The following is an 18,606-nucleotide window of genomic DNA, read 5'->3' as shown; positions in this document are numbered from 1 at the left end:
ATGCTCTCAGGAGGTGGGAGTGGGGTGAGGAGCAGAAGCAAAGTGGAGGGCAGAGCCCCCCTGCCTCCGACAGGGCCATGGCCGGCCTCATCTCAAGGAAGGTTTTCCTGTTGAAAGTTTGAAAATTGTTGGAAAGATCAGTTTTTTTCAAATAGCACCACTCTATGGAATCTCTACTTTTAACAAGTTCCCCAGGTGATTGTTACCAGAAAAGTTTGGGAATCATTAGACTCTTAAGATTTCTAGGGGCCCCTACAGTCTTTAGACAACGTCCTCCTAAAACCAAAGACCAAAAACCCTGGGGGGCTAGACTGAGAATGAATTCACCAAACTACAAGTGGATCAGTTTATTAAGTAGGAAGAAAGTGGGGCACAAATAGAACTATGCAACACCCAAACTGAACCGAATCAGATTCCTGAAAAAACACCTGTCAGTTACACAATTGGCCACTTCCTCCCCCGCTGATACAGGGGCTTGTCAGGGGAGTCGTGGGAATAAGTCAGGTAGCGGGACCGGTGGTTGCTCCTGGGGCTGGGAATGGTCTCTGTGTAACTTTCACGGCCAGGTCTCGGACTCAGGATCGAGACTTCATAGCAGATGCAGCCAGACCCAGCAAGACGGCTGCGACCGTGAAGCCCTGGGCAGCGATCCGGGTGCGCATCATGAGCTGAGAGCGGTGGCTCTGACCCCGATGGAAGCAGTAGAGGCCGTAGGTTAGGGCGGCCGCCGTGCCCAGGCAGCCTGAGGAGGGGACAAAGTAAGTGGGGAGTGGCACGTTCCGGCCCCGGAGGCCCCTCCCCGCTGTGGGCCTCCCGTACTCAGAGTCCAGAGCTCCGAACTACTGCTGAGGGAAAGGGGGTAGAGCCTAGTGGGTGGGTCTGGTCGAGGTAGGGTCCTCTCAGTTACAGGGCTCGCCCCATCTCAGCCCCCCAATCCCGCCCAGCTCCCGCTCCAATCAGGATCACCTCTCACCGCCCGGCCCCATCGCCACAGCTCCGGTCCGCTCTCACTCCCGTCCCCCTTCGCTTTCCCGGTCCTCCCCTAATTCATTCCGTCAGACCTCACTACCCTATCCGTCTACAGTTCCTGCAACACCTGCTTACCTATGGGTACCATTGGGTTCTCCCGGGTCTTGCGAAGAAATTTTTCCTTGAAGCTTTCTTGAGTGCTGTAGATACTGGGGCTAAAGCCCTCAATGACTGGGGGCTGTGATGGTTCAAAGGGTGCCCCGGGAGTCACAGGACCAGGAGCCGCCATGTCCCCGGCAACTGCTTTGGAAGAAAATACGGACGCTAAACTCCGCCTCCTGATGAGGTCATGGAAGGGGAGGGGGAAAAGGAATTTGCTGAGCTTGTACGCAGGCGCCAACCGCTCATTGCACTCTGGGAATCGTGGTAATCTGCATGATGTCGCTCTAGGGAGGACTACATTTCCCAAAAAAGCCTGCAAAGCCCTCGCGCGCATCCGCCGGAAGTGGTCTGCGACACGAGGTTCTGCGAGTGCGAGCCACCCCAGTTATAGGTTGCCAGGTCGGTGGTCAAGGCAATGCCCAAGGCCAAGGGGAAGACCAGGAGACAGAAGTTCGGTTACAATGTTAACCGGAAGCGTCTGAACCGAAATGCTAGACGGAAAGCAGCGCCACGGATCGAGTGGTGAGGGGACCAGGGTTTAGGAGGCAGGGGACCTCGGCTGGGACGGCCGGCGAGATGACGGTTCCGCGATCTCTCTCTCTCTCTTTGCCTGTAGCTCCCACATCCGACATGCCTGGGACCACACCAGATCCGTGCGGCAGAACCTGGCCGAGATGGGGTTGGCTATGGACCCCAACAAGGCGGTGCCCCTCCGTAAGAGAAAGGTACTGACATGGCAGGGTCCCGGCCCTTGACCCCTGTTTCCCACCATACTTAGCTGGGTTTCATAACTTCTTCGTGTCCGTTGCCACGCTCACGCTTTTCCTGGGTTTGCGACCTTCCCACAGCCAACTCCGGCAGCCAGCACTGACTGTGGTTGAAAGGCTCTTTACCACCACCCTCCTACTCCCCAGCACACAGTGAACCTGGATTGGAGCTCCCCCCTTTTCTTCTCCACTCATTTTTTCCCCCTCCGAAATTAACCTGTTTGGGTCCCTTGGCATCTCAGTGGTATTTCCCAGAATTTATCTTTTTCTGCCCTTAACTCTCCTAATAAGGACTCCCCAGAGTTTGGAATTTTTACTTACTCTTCCTTACACCTTTCCCTGTCATCTAGTTATCCTTGGTCTGAGGCTTCCTTAGTTTCTCCCAAATAAGTCTTTTTCTGCACCAGGCTTTCAAAAATAGGACTTTTTTTTTTAACTCAGTAATTTCTTCCCTGCTTTAATTCATAGCACTTGTAAATACTTGGTGGTATTTTATATATTTATCTGTTTATTGTCTGTGCCTCTTTCCCTCAACGTAATCTCCTTGGGGACAAGGATTTTGTGTTTTGTCCAGTGGTGCTTAGGATGTGACTAGTGCTCAATAGTTAACTTAATGGAAGATTTTATTTATTTGTGTGGGGGGGAGGGCAGACAGAGAAGCAGACTCCCTGCTGAGTAGGGAGCCTGACACCGGGCTTGATCCCAGGACCCTGAGATCATGACCTGGGCTGAAGGCAGATGCTTAACTGACTGAGCCACTGAGCCACCCAGGCACCCCTGTCCCCTTGCTTTTAGACAAGTTTCTTTTTATCCCTTGATGCCAGAGGAAAATGGCACTACTGTTTCTTGATCCAATGTGAAGCTATAGCCAAACACTTGTCAGGTTGCTCCTTTTCATAGAGAAGATATCTGATATCTCCTCATTGTAAACTATGAAGAGCTTTCATGGGCATTGTTTCACTTGATTAGCACACATGGGGTGAGGTAGGCAAGGAGTATTATGCCCACTTTATAGATAGGCACAGAAAGATGAATTGCTTCCTTGAGTCCCTTTTGGAAACTGTAAAGCCTCCGGGGCATTGGTTCTCTCTGTCATCTATTCCTGCCTGCATATGTGTAGGGATTCTCATGGGTAATGCAGTTGTGTTGGGATGGGCAGGACCCTCTAGAATTTTCCCTCATCCGGGATCCTTCCTTTGTCTACTGGTCTCATACGCTCTATTCTCTGCAGGTGAAGGCCATGGAGGTGGACGTAGAGGAGAGGCCTAAGGAGCTTGTGCGGAAGCCCTATGTGCTAAATGGTGGGTGCTGGCCACATTCCTCTAGGTCACCATCCTGCACAGTCCGGGCTAGAAAGGGCCCTCAGATGTCTTCATTTTACAGATGGAAAAAACAGGCTCAGAGGGAAGAAGGGAGCTGGTCTGGGGCTCACAAAGTTAAGACTGTGTCTATGACTGGGACATTTTCAGTCTACTTACTAAACTCAAACGTGTGAAGTTAAGGTCAGAGATGTTCAGGGAGGATGCAGCCAGGCGCTTGAGAGGATAGAAATGAAACCAGTGAGTCTCAGGCACGTGTTCAGCTTGTCATGAATTTAAGGATGAACAGATTTTTATAGAGATTCCACCATCTCATGTAATCTTTTCAGTGACAAATCAATTTCATGTATATTAATGCTATAGAGACTGAATATTAAAACAGAGCAGAGTAAATTCTGCAGGGAAGCAGGAATACTCCGAAATTCCCCACCCATCTTCCTCTTACCTGTCCAAGATGTTTAATGGTTCTCCTGAAGTTAAAAGGGTTTTAAATGGCCAGACATTTGATAGAGAATTCCTTGAGTTCCTATCAGTGATTCTCATAAGAATTACTACACAGGATTGCATAAATAAAGTAAGGTGTACTTATTGTCAAATTTTTAAACTTTCTCATTCTTTAAAGAATTTTTAAAATTCGTGGTAAAAAACATACCACATAAAGTTTACCATCTTAATTATTTTTAACTATATAGCTCAGTAGTGTTAAGTATGTTTATGTTGTCATGCATTAGATGTCCAGAACTTTTTCATCTTCAAAAGTGGAACTCTACCCATTAAACAACTCCCCATTTCCCTGCCTCCCCACCCCCAGCCCCTGGCAACCAAGTCAAAGATAATTTTGACTATAAGCAATTTAGCACTTAACCCCTGGATAACATTTGACCACCTTGTTTCCATGAGCTCTTTTTCTCCTAGTTGAGAAATGGGGAGTATTTGCCTAGCTATTTAATTAAATTAATTAATTAATTTTAAAGATTTATTTATTCCAGAGAGCGCGGGAGAGAGCGAGAGTGGGGGGAGGAGCAGAGGGAGGACAAGCAGACTCCACGCTCAGCGCGGATTCTGACACGGGGCTCTATCTCATGACCCATGAGATCATGACCTGAGCCGAAGCCAAGAGTCGGATGTCTAACCGACTGAGCCACCCAGGCGCCCCTAGCTATTTTAACAGTGAAGCCGTGATCGGCTCCATAGCTTCGCTCTTGCCCTCACCTGGAGCAGTGAGGCACTGGGGCCCAGCCTCAGGCCCTGGTTCCTGTAGCATTCGTTCTCATTCATACCTTTCCATTTCACGTTATTATTGTAACATTTCAAGAAAAGAAATTCTCAGGGAGTTTTATTTTATTTTATTTTTTTATTTTTGTAAAGATTTTATTTATTTATTCGACAGATAGCACAAGTAGGCAGAGTGGCAGGCAGAGGGAGAGGGAGAAGCAGGCTCTCCAGAGCAGGGAGCCGGACATGGGGCTTGATCCCAGGACCCAAGATCATGACCTGAGCCGAAGGCAGCCGCTTAACTGACTGAGCCACCCAGGCGCCCCGTCAGGGAGTTTTAGAGATGGAAGGGAGTCCTGACCTGTGGTAGGCAATGTATCTTCATCTCTGTCTCCAGGACCCGGTACTAAGTAGAGGTTAGTAGTTTGGTGCTTGCACTTTACCTAGCTGAGACCCAAAGAGAGATGACTTACCTTTTAGGTAGTTGCCACACCCATAGGTCATTGTGTCATGGCCTAGGACTCCAGGGACTGAAGAGCACTGCATTTGGGGATGGAGAGGCAGAGCCCATCTGATGGCCATGGTTTGGGATGGGGTAAAAGGATGACTGGGCAACTCAGAAAGTGCAGAAGGCAAAAACTCATTTTCTGTGTCCTGGTTTCTCTCACCCCAGACCTGGAGGCAGAAGCTAGCCTTCCAGAAAAGAAAGGAAACACGCTGTCTCGAGACCTCATTGACTATGTGCACTACATGGTGGAGAATCATGGGGAGGACTATAAGGTGAGTGGTTCGGGCCTGGCAGGAAGAACCACTTGGGTCTCTTGGGAAGGCACCCTCGACCATTTGGGGTCTGATCCGCTTGTCTGTTGCCTGAGGTGAGGAACCTGGACTTCAGGGACATGAAGTGGTTTGCCCAACTCAGGCAGTACTAGGACTTGAACCTTTGCCTCTGTCCAGCCCTCCTCAAGTGGCCTTTCTCTCTTCTTAGGCCATGGCCCGGGATGAGAAGAATTACTATCAAGATACCCCGAAACAGATTCGGAATAAGATCAACGTCTATAAGCGTTTTTACCCAGCAGAGTGGCAAACTTTCATTGATTCTTTGCAGAAGAATAAGATGGAGGTTGAATGATTGGCTATACCTGCCTCAGGCTGAGGTCTCCTCCTGGACCAGAGAAGCTCCTTAAGGCAAGGAGCGGCATGTGGCCAGATGAGGCTGGCCAAACCCCATGGAATCAGAAGGTTGCGCACACACTCACACTCCCCTTTCTGGGGAAGGGACTGTCTCCCAAGAGGCTTCTGAGGGCCCCAAGAAAAGCCAGAACCTACTGTTTTCAGAGTGGGTGGTTTGTTTACATATAGTCTGTACATAATAAAACAAGACTATTTTACTGCTCTGGTGGTTGTGTGTTCCCCTTGCAGCCAAGCCCTGGGACTGCCCCTGTGAAAACCCACTGAGCCAGGGCAGAGAGGACATCCTGCCCCTTATGTGCCACATTCCCACACCCTCTTAGGTGTGGCCTCCCTCCTCTTGTCCCGTGTTCTGGTTCCATTGCTCTGCCTTGGTTTCCTGCCCAGCATTAACCCTTGTACAGAAGCCTGCTGCTAACCCTGCGCTGCTTGGGAGGGGTCTGTCGCACCAACGCTAGCCCCCCTCCCAGGCTGGAGGCGAGTAGACTGGCTCGAGGGCCAGAGGGTAAGTAGCTGTACTGCTGCCTCCTTGTGACTGGCCTTCACTGCTCGTTTTCAGATTGCTTGCCCTGAAAGGAACCCGAGGCCCCCAAATCTGCTGAGACTGTTGGACTGCTGAATAGCCCTCGACTGTGTGCCACACTGTGGCCATTCTCTGGGGCAGGCCTACCTAGTTTGGTGATGTGGGGTGGTGACTCACATAGCAGGGTCACAGGCACATTGTGGGGTGGGCACTGGGCATTTTCTGCTTTTGATACTTTATCTTCAGCTATTATAATACAAAACCCCTCTCATTCCTAATGCTTCCCCTAGAAGGGCCCCTCACATCTGGTTCTTACTGCTCTTAAAAAGGACTTGGTATTTTTACATAGATCATTTCACATAAAACCCTGTGAGGTATGTGGCTTTATTGTTTTACAGGTAAGGAAACTGAGGCTTGAGAGGCCAGTATGACATTTGAAGTTAGTCCAACGGCTAAGCCTGGACTTTCACTCTCTATCCTCCCCTACAGCTCTTGAAGGCAGCCCATCAGTCCCATACTATCAGGGCAGGCTGGAAACGGACAGGGTCCCAGAAACCCCTCCTATGGGACCCAGCTGGCTTAGCCCCCAGCAGTGACTGGCCCTTGTAAGCAGTGTGCACACAGCCTTTGGAATCTAGTCTGAAGCTGGGGACTTCTTTTTTTTCTTTCAAGTAGGCTCCATGCCCAATGTGGGGCTTGAACTCATGACCGTGAGATACAGAGTTACATGCTCTACAGACTGAGCCAGCCAGGCGCCCCACTCATGAGGGTTTTTATTTGGCCCCATAACGTCCTCCATAGTATTCCAAATTCAGGCCTTGACAGCTGTCCCCTTGTTTTTTTACCCAATTCAGGTGCCAATTTTGGGAACCTTTTTCTGCCACCGTCCCCCATCCTTAGGCTGTGTAAGTCTCCTGTCATCCCTACGTCCCAGACTTCCTGTAGCAATACATACCAGTCATAACTGCCTTGTAATCTGCTTGACATCCCCTGCCAGACTGGGCTTGAGTGCAGGCACCTTCCCTGGGAATCCAGAGCTGAGCCCAAGGCAGGTGCTGGGGGAATGCTCCATTGTGACTTCCGGTCCTGTCAGCTAGAACTCCCAAGGAATGGCAGCCAGGTTTGGATACTTCCCAAAAGGTACGAAGTTAGGCCAAAGCCCAAGTTCCTTACCATTTCCATGTGGGCTGAAGGGCCAGAGGACTGGGATTTGCTGTTGACAAATGATTGTGTCACTGGAAGTATTCTGGGATCACCCTCCATACCTGCCCCTCACTAGAGAACCGTGAGCACCCAGCATATACTCCTCAAAATCAGAATTCAAATGAAACCATATCCGAGTTTTGGGCATTTATTGTGTGCCTCAAATAGCCACTGGCTCTCCCTTATGTAGTCTGTCCTTGGCAACCCTGTGGGTCTGGATTCGTCGGGCTTGGGCTGGGACAGCAAGGCCTCTTTACTTCCAGATCTCTGATGGGAATTCTCCCCTCATGGTCCCACCTCACACAGGCAGCAAATGAGGAAAAGTTGGAGGTTCTTTTCATAGCTACTAGAAAGGACTGAAGCTATGTGAGCCAACAAATGTGATAGAAAGACGGCTCAGACTATTCCAGGTCTGAGGTGTGGGCCGGTACCACACTTGAGCTTCAGCAGCTAGTTCAAAGTGCTGGCAGTTGCTATTAAGCATAAGAACAAAATGTTTTCCCAAGACGAGTGGGAACATTTTTTGCAGAATCTAGTGTTTCATTCAGCCAGACAGGCAAGAGTCCTCAGATTTTCATCAGTACCTCTCTGTGGAGGACTGGGAGCGCTGTGATGGACTGATTTCACCACCCCACCCCCATCCTTATGGCTGGATACCAGTGTGTCAGTGCAAGAGGTACCAAGAGGTACCCAAGGAGGCTCCTTGGGATTAGCAGCCAGTCAAGTTGGTGGTCTGGGAGCCTTCTTGCTTAGACCATCCACATGACCAAGCTTTGGGCCAAGTTGGCCTCTCCTCAGAGGGTTGACAGCAGGTGAGAGAATGGAAAATCAGAAGCTACACTGCATTAAGTAATTCTTAAGATCAGAAGCCGTCAGTGCCAGGGTGAATGATCAGGCATCGGTTCAACAGGCAAGCAGAAGCAGAAGCTTCCCTTCGACGTGGAGTGCCCACCTGCTCTCTCAGATCGGGAGCCTGCCTTCCAGTTGCCTTCATTAGAAAAGGAGAGGGGCTGACATCTGACCCCTAACCCATGCTCAGCTAATTTGGGAGCTGTAGTGTTGGGGCAGTCTTGCGGGGGCAGTGTTACCCAGGCTAGCTCAGAAAACTCACTTTGAGATGAACTCCAGATAATGGCTGGTTCCCAGGAGCAGGTGATCTGGGCTGGTGAATCAGAAAGTCATGCTCAGGAGCAACTGGGTAAGAGCGCCACAGGCCAGGCATACGACTGTTCACAAGAGAGGCCTGTTGCTCTACTTTGCCCAGTCTAGTCCTGGCAGAAACTAGAGCGGATGAGCGCTCTTTGGCGCTCTGCCTGGAGGACAGGCCAGCAGTCCCAGTAGAGCACAGTGGTCAGCCACAGATGTGATGAGGCACACCCACAGGTCAAGAGATGATCTGTATTCTGCACAAGCATCAGAGGGGTGGTACTCTGGACCTTCAGCACCGCCCCCCCAGTGGTGTGCGTCTTCTGGTGTACCACTGGGACCTGTCAGTTCTGGGAGTGGTCTTCAGAAGTTGCTCAAATAGGTATAGTTATTATAAAACTATTCAAGTTCACTCCCCTCACTGGGGACTTTGAAAATTGTATTACATAATGATACTCATTAGACCAAAGGCAGATCTTAATTAGAAAAGGGTCCCCTACAACCATGCTGGTTCCAGAGGTAAATGTCAAGCACTGGAGAACAAGGTGGGGTTTACAGAACAAAGAAGTAAAGTTTCACAATCTTTCAATGTCAAAATGAAAAGCTGTCTGCAAAATTTCAAAGCCTACTCTAAAAGCCAAGTCATTCCTTAAATATTTAAAATAAAAGCAGATAAATCTTTCTTCGGCAGGAAGTTAATTAGAATTTCAGAGAACAGTGATTCTGTTGACACACCCACGGCCCAAGAGCACAGCAGGCCACTACCTACAGTCACACTTCTGGACTTCGGAGCGTCCCACCCCACCTCCCTGTGCCTCTTCTCACGTAGGCCACAGCATGGAACTGAGGCACACTGAGTCAATGTCAAGTGAAATGAAGGCACGCCATCTCTATTTTCAATTAAAAAGCAAACTGAGTTGGATATCTCCTCAAAAAAAAGTCCCTCTGTGGCTATTGATTACTCAATGGCCCCTGGCCGACAAAAGGCTCCTTCCTTTGCCCGCACTAAAGAGAAGTGTCAATATATAGATAAACTAGCTGATCACCAGAAACAGGAGAATCATGGAGTGTGCACTGGAGAGAACAGAAATTCTGTCCAACTTTTAGTTGGGGAATCAGCAGGTCCAGAAAGGCTACGGTAACCAAAGCCTCAGGTACCCTGTTGACTGATCTGCTAATTCCCATTTCTTTTTACCTGGATTTACATGATTGAAATTTCCTCTCCTAGACTCACCATCTACACGGAAGGGGGTTGTGTCCTTTTGATGTACCGGGCCAAGTGGTGGAGTTTAAGTTTCATGTGGATCAACGTAAAGTAGGATACCGATTATAGCTGTAAATGATGGGGGAGAGCTAGAGCTTTGTCTCCACTGACATGTGCAGGTTATCACACGTCTCACAATCCCAGCTATTTTCGTCAAAGACACAGATTTTCCATGACAGTCATCTGGGGTTTTGATAACAGCACCTAGACACAGAACCTGAAACTTTGGTCTGTTCCTTGTATAAATAAATAAATAAATAAAACGCAGTTCTTTGGCCAACACCCAGCTCCAGTTGACAGTCTTCTCCCCAGGGACATAGGCAGGTCCTTCCCAACTTCTGTAAACATGGGCATTGGCACAGTTAATGCAAGAGCAGCAGCTTCTGTCTCCACAAGCGGGGGAGAAAAGCCTTTCATTTTTCTGGCGAGGGGTGAATACCGCTTGATGCCATCGTCTAGCGGGCAGGCCTTGGCTTGCAGAAGCAGGGAGGTTTCAGAAAACTCCCTGCTAGGATCTCCAGGTTCGTCCTAGCACTTCTTACCTTCGTGGCTGGAAACTCTATCTCCAAATTAGAAAAAAACATGGAAATCACCCCTTTAAAGTGATGGTCCCAGGGCCTCGAGCCAGCTGGGTGGAGCTGGGGCTGCAGGACACTTTGGGCCTTGGAGCCAAGGCTGACTGTGTACTGCCCAGAACCGGCCTGCATGAGGGGCGGGAGGTCACCGGGAGGGACCGGTTCCTGCAGTACTTCTGACACGACCCCAGTTCTCAATCACCGGGACCGGCAGAGGGGAGAACTGAGCCCGCTGAGCACCTCACTGCACACATCAGAGAAGGAGGGTGCCTTCCGTGGTAGAAGTTGGATCCACTTCCAGCCTGGAGTGAGCCTCACCTGACTCCCCACTTCGGCCTCACGGCCACCACACCAGGAAGGCTTCTGTGTGGTTCCTGGCCTTGCCCAGGCCCCGCTCTGGAGGGCGAGCGGAGAGAAGGGACGTGCTGCCACGTGGCTCCTGCCTCGGGCCCACGCTGGCAGCGGGAAGCAGGAGCGGCTGAACTGGGGTCTCCAGGGTTGGCTGGCGAGTGAGGGGGCGGGGGCGGCCTAGGAGAGAAGCTCCAAGAGCAGTCTCCAGATATGCACGGTGCCGGGGTCTTCAAAGCCGGGTCCTGCAGGGGCGATGCTGGCTGCCAAGAGGAAAACCTCCCGCTGGCTATCGACAGCCTGCAGGCCCAGCTCCTCCTGCAGCTCCACCATACTCATGGACTCACTCAGGTCCTGGGATGAGACGGAGAAGCCAGTTGGAACAGAGCTCCCAGTTTCCCAGCACCCACACTGTCCTCCATGCAAAGAATTGTTCTTTGGCTATCCTGCGGAACACTGGGGCCTAAGTTCCCAGAAGTGGCCTCTGGGCCCCTTGGTTGAAATTCTCTTCCTCATCTCTGACTTTCCTTTGTTACCAACCCCTTTTCATACCACCATTAACCACTGTGGTGAGAAAACAGCACTTCCTATAAGCCAGGCATTGTGAGAGGCACTTAGACTTATTCTCATTATTATAGTTTATAAATAGAATGATGATGTAATTCACCATCCAAACCAGGGCACTTCTGAGACTTAAAGTGGGCACTATTAATCATTATACCAGAACAACAGGCATAAATGGGGACCATCCCAGGCAGACCAGGACATATTTATAAATGACTGTCAAGGATTTTCCGACAGGGGAAACTGGGGCAAAGACGTATAGCTTTTCTCCCAGTCAGGTTGGAAACAAGTGCCATGGCTCTCAGAGACATGGGCCAGGCCACAGGAAAAATGACAGAACTCCGTACTGTGGCAAGGTTTTACCTGGTATTTATTGAGAAAGGCACCTTGAGCCTGTGATGCCGAGGGTTGCTGGGCCAAAGGCCCTGGAGAAGTATAGTGTGGTTAAGAACAGGATCTTTGAGGAAGATCTGAGTTCAAGTCCTGGCTTCGCCACACACCAGTCTTAACTTTGGGCACTGAGGGATAATAATAAGGCCTATCATGGGGTTTTGCAGGATTTAAGTGAGGTCATGATTGTCAGGTGCTTAGCCTGGCATGCTATAAGCACACTTATAAATGTTACTTATTATTGTTATTTCAACCTGCTCAACTTATCACTTTCCAGCTGTAGCTCTCTGATCTAGACCTGGAAGTCACAAGGACATGGCAGAGTGGAAAAGGCACAAGTTTTGGAGTCAGACATCCCAATTCCACTATTTTCAAGGTGTACAACCTTGGGGAGATTACAAAACCTCTCTGAGCTTCAGATTTCCAGTCTGTAGAATGGGAATAGTATCCCATACCTGGTAGGGTCAATTAGAAGCATAATATGAAATGTCATTCAAAACCATACCTCACATGTAGTGGATGCTTAATCATTATTTTTCTCATTTCTCCAGGATGATGGGTAACAGGGAGGCAAAGGGGAAGACAGACAGGATGAGGATCAGGGATGAGGGAAAAGCACAGGTAGAAGAGTGGGGGACAGCATCTCAGCCAAGTGCTCCAGGTCACAGGCCTGGGCCTGAATCTCTCTCCTGTGCTCCCTGCCCCTGCCCAGGGATCAGTGGTCTAAGCCAGCCTCCCGTGGCCCTCACCTGCTTGTTGGCCACCACAACGACAGGCAGGTCAGGGTCCTTGTCCAGCAGCTTGTGCAGTTCCTGCCGGGCCCAGGGCAGCCGCAGCCGGTCAGCCGAGTCCACCATGAACACCAGCACGTCTACTTCATTCACAAACTCCTTCCAGTAGAAGCGTAGGTTCTGGCTGCCACCGACTGAGGAGAGGCCAGAGGCCAGCTCAGAGCCTCCCTGGGCCCTGGCTCTCTACATATAGCCCCAAGACCACCCCACTTCCAGCTTCCCAAGGTTCCACCAGCCAGGGGCAAGGAAGACCACAGGTTCTGGAGCCAATCTGGTTTAGCTCTGGCTCTGACAGCTGGGGCTCCCTGGGCAAGTCACCACCTTTGAGCAGCAGCGTTCTCCCTCTCACTGAACTTACCCACTAACAGGTTGCAGCAAAACCCAAAGGTACCATATGCAACACACCTTTCACAGACTGGCATACAAGGTGCTCATCTCCTTGGCTACTTCCTGCCAATTCCTAGCTTTCTCCCCGGACAGTGATGGTGTGGTCAGAAGCCAGGACTCCCTGACCAGCCTATGCACAGCCATTCTCCATTCAGTGTCTCCTGTTCAGTTTGGTCACCCCATTTTCTTCCCTTGCAAATACCATACTCAGTCCTAGCACTACATGGCCGCCCACGTAGTACCCCAACCTGGGTTGCCTTCTTGTCCCTCTGCACAGTCCCCATTAGCCACACTGCAGCCTAGTGTTTCTGGTATACTTCTGACACTTGTGGACTCTATGCGCTTTAAGGAGCTGTTTACATCTGGATCCCCCCAAAGCCCTCAGCACAATGCCTGGCACATAGCAGGCACTCAACAAATATTTACTGAGTGCTTACTAGGTGCCAAGCACCGATCTGGGTGCTGGGGATACAGAGGTGAGCAAGGCAGACAGGGCCCTGATCTCAAGGAGCTCCCTCTGGAACCAAGACAGACACAGCAATAGCAGGTAAGCACATTTCAGAAAGGAAATAAAAGAGAAAAAGTGAAAACGACTGGGGGTGGCTTTGGATTGGGTGGTCTGAGAAGGTCCCCCTGAGGAGGCAGCATGGGAATTGAGTCTGGGATAATGAGAAGGAGCTAGCTAAGGGAAGAGGCAGAGGAAAGCATTACAAGCAGAGGGAAGAGCAAGCTCAATGTGTTTGAGAAACAGAAGGCAGCCAGTGTGGCCAAGGCAGTGCCAGCGGAAGAGGGGAAAAAGCCACAGCCGACGAGGTCGGCCAGGGCTTGACCACACAGGGGCTGTCAGGCTACAGTGAGGCCGTTGGGGAGCCCCTTAAAGGTTTTACACAAGAGTAACATGGGTTTCTGAAAGATGCTGCTGGCTGACAGCAGGGGACAGAAGTGAAAACAGGAAGACCAGCAAGGAGGCTATTATAGTCCTGAGATGATGGTGGTTCGGACCAAACTGGCAGTGGTGGAAGTGGGGAGAAGTGGACAGATGCACAATCTATTGGAAAATAAAGCTGAAAGAACTAGCTAATAAAATGGACAGGATATAGGAAGTGGGGGGAGGGGGGAGAAGGGAAGAGTCATCAAAGATCCACAAAGGGCTCATCTTGGCTGGGCTCTAGGTGTAGACAAGTGAGTGTCGTGGGAAGGGAGAGTTCCAGTTCCAGTTCCAGTTCCAGGACTTGAATGGGAGATCTGGGTTTGAATCCAGGAGCGACCCTATCGAACCTCAGACTCTTGGGTAGTATGAAAACACCAAACCCCTTCTCCCAGGGTTCGGGGTTGGGGGGTACTCTCTTTGCCAGAGTGGGAGTCAAGTGCAGAATCCCGACCCTTTTGCATCCCTGGCACAAGAAAGGGAGACAGGGAAAATCTTGTTTAAAGGACCAAATTCCAGGTGAATATCAATGTTTGCCACAATCAGGGAGGAAAGATATAACCAGGCCCTCAGAGTCTGATCCCACCACCTAGTGCTTAACCAGTCTTTATTGTCTGAGCCCTTTGGCTGGCAGGAAGTCCACTAATCTCTCCCACCAAGTCTGTAGTTGGGACACAGGTGGCTAAGTACTGCTGTCCTCTCAATAGCCCCTCTGCCAACCTCTCCTGGAATCCCCCTGAGGACAGGGGCTGCCCAGACCCTCTCTTATCACTCACTCAACAAGCTCTCCCAGTTATCTGCTTGAGGCTGGGCCCTAGGGGCCAAAGCTGGATCAGACTCATCTGTGCCCCAGATGCCTAGTCAGGGACATAGGCTGGTATGTGGCAAATACTAGCTCAGAGGAAGAGCCTTTAACCTAGCTTAGGAGTCAGATAAGGTTTCATAGGGATATCATCATGTTTGACCTAAATCTTTTTTTTTTAAGAGAGTCATTCTTCATTTTTTTTATTTTTTAGTAGGCTTCACACCCAAAGTGGGGCATGAACTCATGACCCTGAGATCAAGTAGATGCTCTACAGACTGAGCCACCCACATGTTCCTGACCTAAATCTTGAAGGAGGTGTAGCAGTTTATCAAGGGAAGAAGGGCTTTCCAGACTGAGGGAACAGTGCAAGCACAGGATAGAAGAAAGAAAACAGCAAGTACCCTTCAGAAACAAGCAATGTAACATGGTGCTTAACATTGAGAGCCTCCAGGAGCACCTGGGTGGCTCAGTTGGTTAAGCGTCTGCCTTTGGCTCAGGTCATGATCCTGGTGTCCTGGGATCGAGTCCCGCATTGGGCTCCCTGCTCAGTGGGGACCCTGCTTCTCCCTCTGCCTCTCTCTCTCTCTCATGAATAAATAAAATCTTAAAACAAAACACTGAGAGCCTCCAGCCAGAGAGTCTGCATTAGCAGACTGGCAAGCTGGGTGAGCCAGGATAAATTATTTAACTTGCTGGGCCTCCCTTTCCTCATGTATGTAACAAGGGTAATAACTGTTTCCAGTTTTTCGAGTTGTTGGGAGGATTTTATTAAGTAATGCCTCTCAGATGCTTGGCATAGAGGTAACTTTAGCTTTTGGTACCTCAGTATTAGGCATATGAGCTTCAGTTGGGGTGAGGGACAGGCAGTGACCAAGCTGGGATTGCCCAATCATGAATGGCCCATCATGTCAGAATACAGAGCTTGGACTATATCCTGTGCCCCAGAGAGGCAGGGGAAGAATGTCATAGAGGGACGTGTCCTGCTTAGATATACATGCTGGAGCCACCCCCAAGCAATGATCCCCGGCTTGGGTCCAACTGAGGTGATGGGGGGACGATGTGTGTGTAGGGGGTCTGCTCACTCTCTAGCAGGTCCACCTCGAAGTCCTTGGTGGGCAGCCGCACAGAGTTGAAGCCCCAGGTGGGGATGTGGCCTTCCAGCGGAGGCTTCCCGGACAGCACGCGCAGGAACGTGCTCTTCCCCGAGCCATCCAGCCCCAGCACCAGCACCTCGCGCTGCTCCAACTCCTCCAGCGCTGGCTCTTCGTCCTCCTCCTCTTCAGGCTGTGGGGCACAGGTCAGGTTGCGGCCGGTACCCTCCCGCCGGACCCTTCCCGAGGGAAGACCGAAGACACCAAAGCGCCCATCCCCGCCCTCCACCTGTCAACCGGCAGGCAGGCAGTTACGGTCTGGTGCAGTGGGACCAGCGCTGCCTCTGGACTCCTGAATCTCAAACCCCGTTCTTCTGGCTTTTCCTGAGTAACCTCGGTGAAATTTCTTCCCCTCGCGAAGCCTCAGCCTCCTTAGACTGACAATCCCCACGTCCCAGGGTCGCAGGGTCCACCGCAGGGGAAAAATTCGCAAGCCGCCAGGCCGGGGAAGGGGGCGGAGGCCTCTCCCGGCATGCCCCGGGCCGCGGGCTGTGCGCACTGCGCAGGCGCCGGGCGAGCGCGGGCTGGACCCGGCGCGGTCCCGACATCGCTCCGGGGCCGCGCCCTCGGAGCTCCGGCGCCCACGAGGAAGCCCGGGTCTCGCGGCCGCGCAGGGCGGTGCCACACACCCCCCCCGAAACGCCCACCCATTCCTCAGTTCTGGGACTCACGACTGCCCCGCGGCTGCCGCGCGCCCTTTCGCCAGGGGCCTGCGGGCTGCGGCGCCAGGTCCCCTACCCAGGTGCTTCTGCCCTCGCGGGGCGTCACACCCCTCAGCTGCACGTGCGGAGGCCCAGACCCCGGCCCTGCACTCACGTCCCACTCGTCCCACTCAGGGAGGCGGGCAGGCTCCGCGCCCCACCAGGCCTCGCCCCGGTCCCAGCGCCGCTCCCGTCCACGCCCGAAGTAGGCCTTCCAGAGGATGAAGAGTACTGAGCCCAGCACGGCCGCGGCGCCACCCAGCGCCAGCACCAAGGGGCTCAGCGGCCGCGGAGCCATCGGGCCGGGCGAGGGGCACGGGTGCGGGCTGCACAGGACGAACCACCTGGCCCGCGGAAGATGGCCCCGCTGCGACTGCGGCGGCCGCGCCCACCCACCCAACCCCAGCCCCGCACTACAAGCCCCACAATGCACCGTTGCTGTCGCGACAGGCGGCCCGCGCCTCGGCGGCGGGAGTGGGGGCGCTGACCCGAGCGCGGGGACTTCCCTCTCCCGCTGCTACGTGCGGTGGGGAGCTGGAGGCTGTGCCTGGGCAGGACGGGAGACGGTGATATTGGCAACTCCCGAGCACTTGCTGTATGCCTAGTGGATAACTGACCAGTGTTCTCGGTTACTCCGTAAAACAGTGTTTCCTAGAATGGAAAGCGGAGGCCCAGGTCGCACCGTAGTACATTGGTACAGCCGGCACTCAAACCCCAAGCGATGCTTCCTGGGGATCTCAGGACCTCGGGGAACAAATTGAGGCAAGTCACACGGCTGTGGGGTGGCAGGTTATGAAATGGCAGAGGTAGAACTGGAACCCGGGTCCCTGACTTTTAGTACTCTACCCTCCCTTGGCTGCTTCCCAGACCCCAGGAGATCTGCTGTCTTGGGGTCCTGAGCGTGCTAATGAAGCAGGCAGGATTAGGGGTCCGTGTTTAGATCTCCTGATCACCTAGTCCTCCGCGACTTCCAGTGGCTGCCAAGGTGTCCAGGTGTAGCAGGAGAAACAGCCTGAGGTACTTCAAAAGAGGACTCCATGAGGGGCTGCAGAATGAATAGGTGTTTTTATTGTAGGCAACCCCAAGCCATCTTGTTGACCAGGAGCGTCTCGGGGTTCTTTTCTGGTCATTTGCGGGTAATGCTCAGATCTCTCTTGTTTCAGGAAACTGTCCTCCCTCACTGGTTACTACCTCTCCTTTTCATTGCAGTCCTACTTCTGGGTAATGTGCGTTTCCTATTTTTCGCCCAACCCATCCAAGGAAACTTTCACCCGGGTCTCTAACAAATGCTTCCTTGTTAAATCCGTTGGTAACATCTTAGTTCTTATTTTGCTTGACCTCCTTGCACCATTTAACACTGTTAAATGGGGTCTTAGCAGAGATGCTGTTCAAAACCTGGCCAGGGTGCCTGCTCACTCCTTGAGGGATCACCTCCCTGGTGAGACAGGCGTGCAAGATTCCCAAAGAGAAAAATTAGCACCAGTGAGTTTATCCAGAACTTTGCAGTCAGAACATTGAAAAAAAAATTTTTTTTAAGGGGTTTATTCTTGGCATTCATGTAAGTTTTATGTCATTTCAAAAGAGAGCACCTTAATCCCTTGAGAGCTAAAGGCTCTTGGAGGTCTAATTTGGCCTTACCTTACCTTTCCTGCCTCCTGACACACACAGTGGGTGATCATCCTCTTGTCTCTCAGCTGGAGTTCAGTCACCCTGGGTGGTGTCTCTGCCTGAAACTGTCTGTCATTCCACTTGAGGATGTTGACCAGGCCTTTGTCATCTTGGAGTCTGATGTGCTCAGTATAAGAATGAGGCCCAGAGAGACGCCTGGGTGGCTCAGTCAGTTAAGCGTCTGCCTGTGGCTCAGGTCATGATCCCAGGGTCCTAGCATGGGGCTCTCTGCTCAGTGGGGAGCCTGCTTCCCCCTCTGTGTGCCGCTCACCCTGCTTGTGCTCGCTTTCTCGCTCTCTCTCTTTCTCTGACAAATAAATAAATAGATAAAATCTTTTAAAAAGTCCCTTTAAAAAGAATGAGGCCCAGAGTTCACACTTAAAGATTTGGAGAATTGGATCAATTGCACATGCTCCTCCCTTGGCCTCTATGACACATTCTTTTCTTGATCTTCTCCTTCCTCTCTAACCAATCCTTTTCAGTCTCCTTTTGCCTAGCATTGGCTGCCATTAGCTGAAACTAACTGGACCATTTGGCAA

At 51.6% G+C, this 18,606-nt stretch overlaps 4 protein-coding genes across 6 annotated transcripts in view; 2 read left to right on the top strand and 2 right to left on the bottom strand.

Annotated features, from left to right (window-relative positions):
* Positions 1 to 332: 332 nt before the first annotated feature.
* Positions 333 to 1,322, bottom strand: HIGD2A (HIG1 hypoxia inducible domain family member 2A). Its single transcript, XM_036115757.2, has 2 exons — positions 1,105 to 1,322; positions 333 to 742 (listed from the first exon to the last, which is right to left on the bottom strand). The coding sequence occupies exons 1-2, from the start codon at positions 1,256 to 1,258 to the stop codon at positions 576 to 578; spliced, it is 321 nt and encodes a 106-aa protein (XP_035971650.1). The 5' UTR covers positions 1,259 to 1,322; the 3' UTR covers positions 333 to 575.
* Positions 1,323 to 1,398: 76 nt separating this feature from the next.
* NOP16 (NOP16 nucleolar protein) lies at positions 1,399 to 5,823 on the top strand. Its single transcript, XM_036115756.2, has 5 exons — positions 1,399 to 1,653; positions 1,748 to 1,856; positions 3,130 to 3,199; positions 5,106 to 5,212; positions 5,421 to 5,823. Exons 1-5 carry the CDS (start codon positions 1,547 to 1,549, stop codon positions 5,562 to 5,564), a joined length of 537 nt encoding a protein of 178 aa, XP_035971649.1. The 5' UTR covers positions 1,399 to 1,546; the 3' UTR covers positions 5,565 to 5,823.
* A 1,658-nt stretch (positions 5,824 to 7,481) lies between these two features.
* ARL10 (ARF like GTPase 10) lies at positions 7,482 to 16,797 on the bottom strand. The gene is made up of 4 exons (XM_036115752.2): positions 16,515 to 16,797; positions 15,630 to 15,831; positions 12,386 to 12,561; positions 7,482 to 11,036 (listed from the first exon to the last, which is right to left on the bottom strand). Exons 1-4 carry the CDS (start codon positions 16,695 to 16,697, stop codon positions 10,863 to 10,865), a joined length of 735 nt encoding a protein of 244 aa, XP_035971645.1. The 5' UTR covers positions 16,698 to 16,797; the 3' UTR covers positions 7,482 to 10,862.
* A 111-nt stretch (positions 16,798 to 16,908) lies between these two features.
* Positions 16,909 to 18,606, top strand: part of KIAA1191 (KIAA1191 ortholog) — a 29,245-nt gene continuing 27,547 nt past the window's right edge. The window contains exon 1 of one of the 3 annotated variants that reach the window (XM_078066897.1): positions 16,909 to 17,161. The gene's annotated coding sequence lies outside the window, so the exon portion shown is untranslated. The remainder of the gene's footprint in view (positions 17,162 to 18,606) is intronic. The other 2 variants (XM_078066899.1, XM_078066898.1) reach the window with 2 other exon arrangements.

This window comes from Halichoerus grypus, chromosome 2 (assembly GCF_964656455.1).
Source record: "Halichoerus grypus chromosome 2, mHalGry1.hap1.1, whole genome shotgun sequence".
Taxonomy (NCBI): Eukaryota; Metazoa; Chordata; class Mammalia; order Carnivora; family Phocidae; genus Halichoerus; species Halichoerus grypus.
The sequence above is the reverse complement of the archived record's forward strand: the minus strand, read 5'-3'. Positions and strand labels throughout refer to the sequence as shown.

Bases quoted from the DNA above. Each gene is read 5' to 3' on its own strand.
- HIGD2A (XM_036115757.2), bottom strand. From the start codon at position 1,258: ATGGCGGCTCCTGGTCCTGTGACTCCCGGGGCACCCTTTGAACCATCA. The intron at 743-1,104 runs GTAAGCAGGTGT...TCCCCTCCTCAG, and splicing joins GAACCCAATGGTACCCATAG to GCTGCCTGGGCACGGCGGCC.
- NOP16 (XM_036115756.2), top strand. From the start codon at position 1,547: ATGCCCAAGGCCAAGGGGAAGACCAGGAGACAGAAGTTCGGTTACAAT. The intron at 1,654-1,747 runs GTGAGGGGACCA...CTTTGCCTGTAG, and splicing joins GCAGCGCCACGGATCGAGTG to CTCCCACATCCGACATGCCT. The intron at 5,213-5,420 runs GTGAGTGGTTCG...CTCTCTTCTTAG, and splicing joins ATCATGGGGAGGACTATAAG to GCCATGGCCCGGGATGAGAA.
- ARL10 (XM_036115752.2), bottom strand. From the start codon at position 16,697: ATGGCTCCGCGGCCGCTGAGCCCCTTGGTGCTGGCGCTGGGTGGCGCC. The intron at 12,562-15,629 runs GTGAGCAGACCC...GCCTCTCCTCAG, and splicing joins CGAGGTGGACCTGCTAGAGA to TCGGTGGCAGCCAGAACCTA. The intron at 11,037-12,385 runs GTGAGGGCCACG...GTCTCATCCCAG, and splicing joins TTGTGGTGGCCAACAAGCAG to GACCTGAGTGAGTCCATGAG.